The 1880-nt window shown below is 40.6% G+C and overlaps 1 protein-coding gene across 1 annotated transcript in view; it reads left to right on the plus strand.

Annotated features, from left to right (window-relative positions):
• Positions 1-1852, plus strand: part of lag3 (lymphocyte activating 3) — a 3631-nt gene extending 1779 nt beyond the window's left edge. The window contains exons 5-8 of the mRNA XM_008322862.3: positions 25-345; positions 431-688; positions 777-898; positions 1230-1852. Coding sequence (XP_008321084.3) covers positions 25-345; positions 431-688; positions 777-898; positions 1230-1325 — 797 coding nt within the window. The 3' untranslated portion in view covers positions 1326-1852. The remainder of the gene's footprint in view (positions 1-24; positions 346-430; positions 689-776; positions 899-1229) is intronic.
• The last annotated feature ends 28 nt before the right edge of the window (positions 1853-1880 follow it).

Raw genomic sequence — 1880 nt, forward strand, 5'->3', positions numbered from 1 at the left:
AAACTCTTCTCTCCTCACATTAAGGCATTATCCACCCCCCCACCGACGACACCAGGGTGTACGCCGCCGTGGGGTCTGCGGTCCACCTGCCCTGCGTCTTCTCCCCTGGATTCACCCCCTCCTCGTCCCTGTGGGAGAAACTGCAGCCTGCCTCTTTTTTCTCCAAACTTACCCCCGATCGTTTGCCCCCCTCCTTTTTCACCCCCCCACCGTCCGATCAGAGTCCCTTGGACAAGTCTGCCGGTTTGAAGGAGGTGGACTTCCAGGACGGGGGCAGGTACAGATGCTCCGGGACCATCCAGGGGCAGAGTCTGACTCGAGTGATGAAACTCGTCGTTGCTAAAAGTGAGTGGAGCTGTGGCCAGAGATTTGGCTTTTTAAATCAAAACGTAAACTTATTCTGACAAATGTTTCCTTTTTTGTCCCTCAGTTGTCAGAAGTGCGGGGTCAGAAGGTCAACACTCGGCCACGCTGACCTGTCAGTTGTCCGACGACAGTGAAGTCACTGGGTACGAATGGCTGCAGGTGACCAGCGAGGTCAACGGCAGCCAGACGGTCAGGTCTGTCCATCAGGGGGAGACTCTGAGCATCAGCCTGCTGTCGGAGGACACGTGGACCACCTGGGTTTGTCTCTTCTCAAAAAAAGACGGCATTCTGGGAAACGTGACGTATCAAGTCCAGATGACGAGTGAGTGCAGCATTTATGAATAATAACGAAGTAACGTGAAAAGGTCAGAGGTCAAACGCTGGACTGACTGAGGTTTGTTTCCACACAGGCAGTTTGACTGGACAAAGGTCGACAGGACTGTCCCAGAACACAGTGGCAGTGGTTGGACTCAGTGTTCTGTTGCTGGTTCTGCTGCTGGTTCTGGCTCAGACGTACAAGAACGTCCAACGGGTAAAAATGTTTTTACACATATATGTGAATATATGACTACATATATTCACATATTTTTAAATTATTTTTTTAATGTGTTAAGTGTATTGTACTTATGAACCTAAATGTACTATATATTATATACATATATGTATGTTTCTATATGTATATATATTTTATATATACAGTATGTAAGTATATAAAAAATATATATACTTACATACAACATTTATATTTAATAAAATATGCACATATACAGTATCTATATATATTTTAGTACATATATTTAAGTATTTCCGAACTGAGTCTAATTTAGTTTTCCGTTTTGATTTTTTCCGTCGGTTCCGTGCAGAGGAAACGGATCCTTCAGTACCCGGCTCTAGAGGGCATCGTTCACAGCATTTCCAATGAGCGCGAGAAGAGAGAGAGGACCAGAGTGAAAGAGTGACTCCGTGCCACGGTCAACTGTGTTGTTGTTGATGTAACAAAGTGTAACTAAAATGTGTTTATACACGCAAACATATACTGTATATTAATATAAAATGTTTATTCTTTTCAGCTGTAAAAATAACTTTCTTGTATGTACATATAAAAAACATGATTTTTCTTTTTTTTTTTACATAAAGTGCATTTAAAAAAATAAGCCGCTTTCGTTTCTATCATCACGTCCTGTACAAGGAAAACGTTACCGTTATAAATAAAAAAATGTGAAGTCAGATTAAAAAAAGATGTTTTGGTAAAATATACAAAACTTTAACGAACTAACATTACTGTAAATGAGTTAAATTACACTATTACACACTATAATACACTAATATTATATGTATGTATGTATGTATCTATATGTGTAAATATATATGCATATATGTAAATATACGTATAAATATACACATATATTCACACAAACATATATATAAATATATTTAATCCTCCTAAATTCAGAGGCTGTGTGATTATGGAGGGTGGGGCGGGGGGGAGGGGGGGGGAAAGCTACACCTGACTA

Source organism: Cynoglossus semilaevis, chromosome 13, assembly GCF_000523025.1.
Source record: "Cynoglossus semilaevis isolate Cse_v1.0 chromosome 13, Cse_v1.0, whole genome shotgun sequence".
In the NCBI taxonomy this organism is placed as follows: domain Eukaryota; kingdom Metazoa; phylum Chordata; class Actinopteri; order Pleuronectiformes; family Cynoglossidae; genus Cynoglossus; species Cynoglossus semilaevis.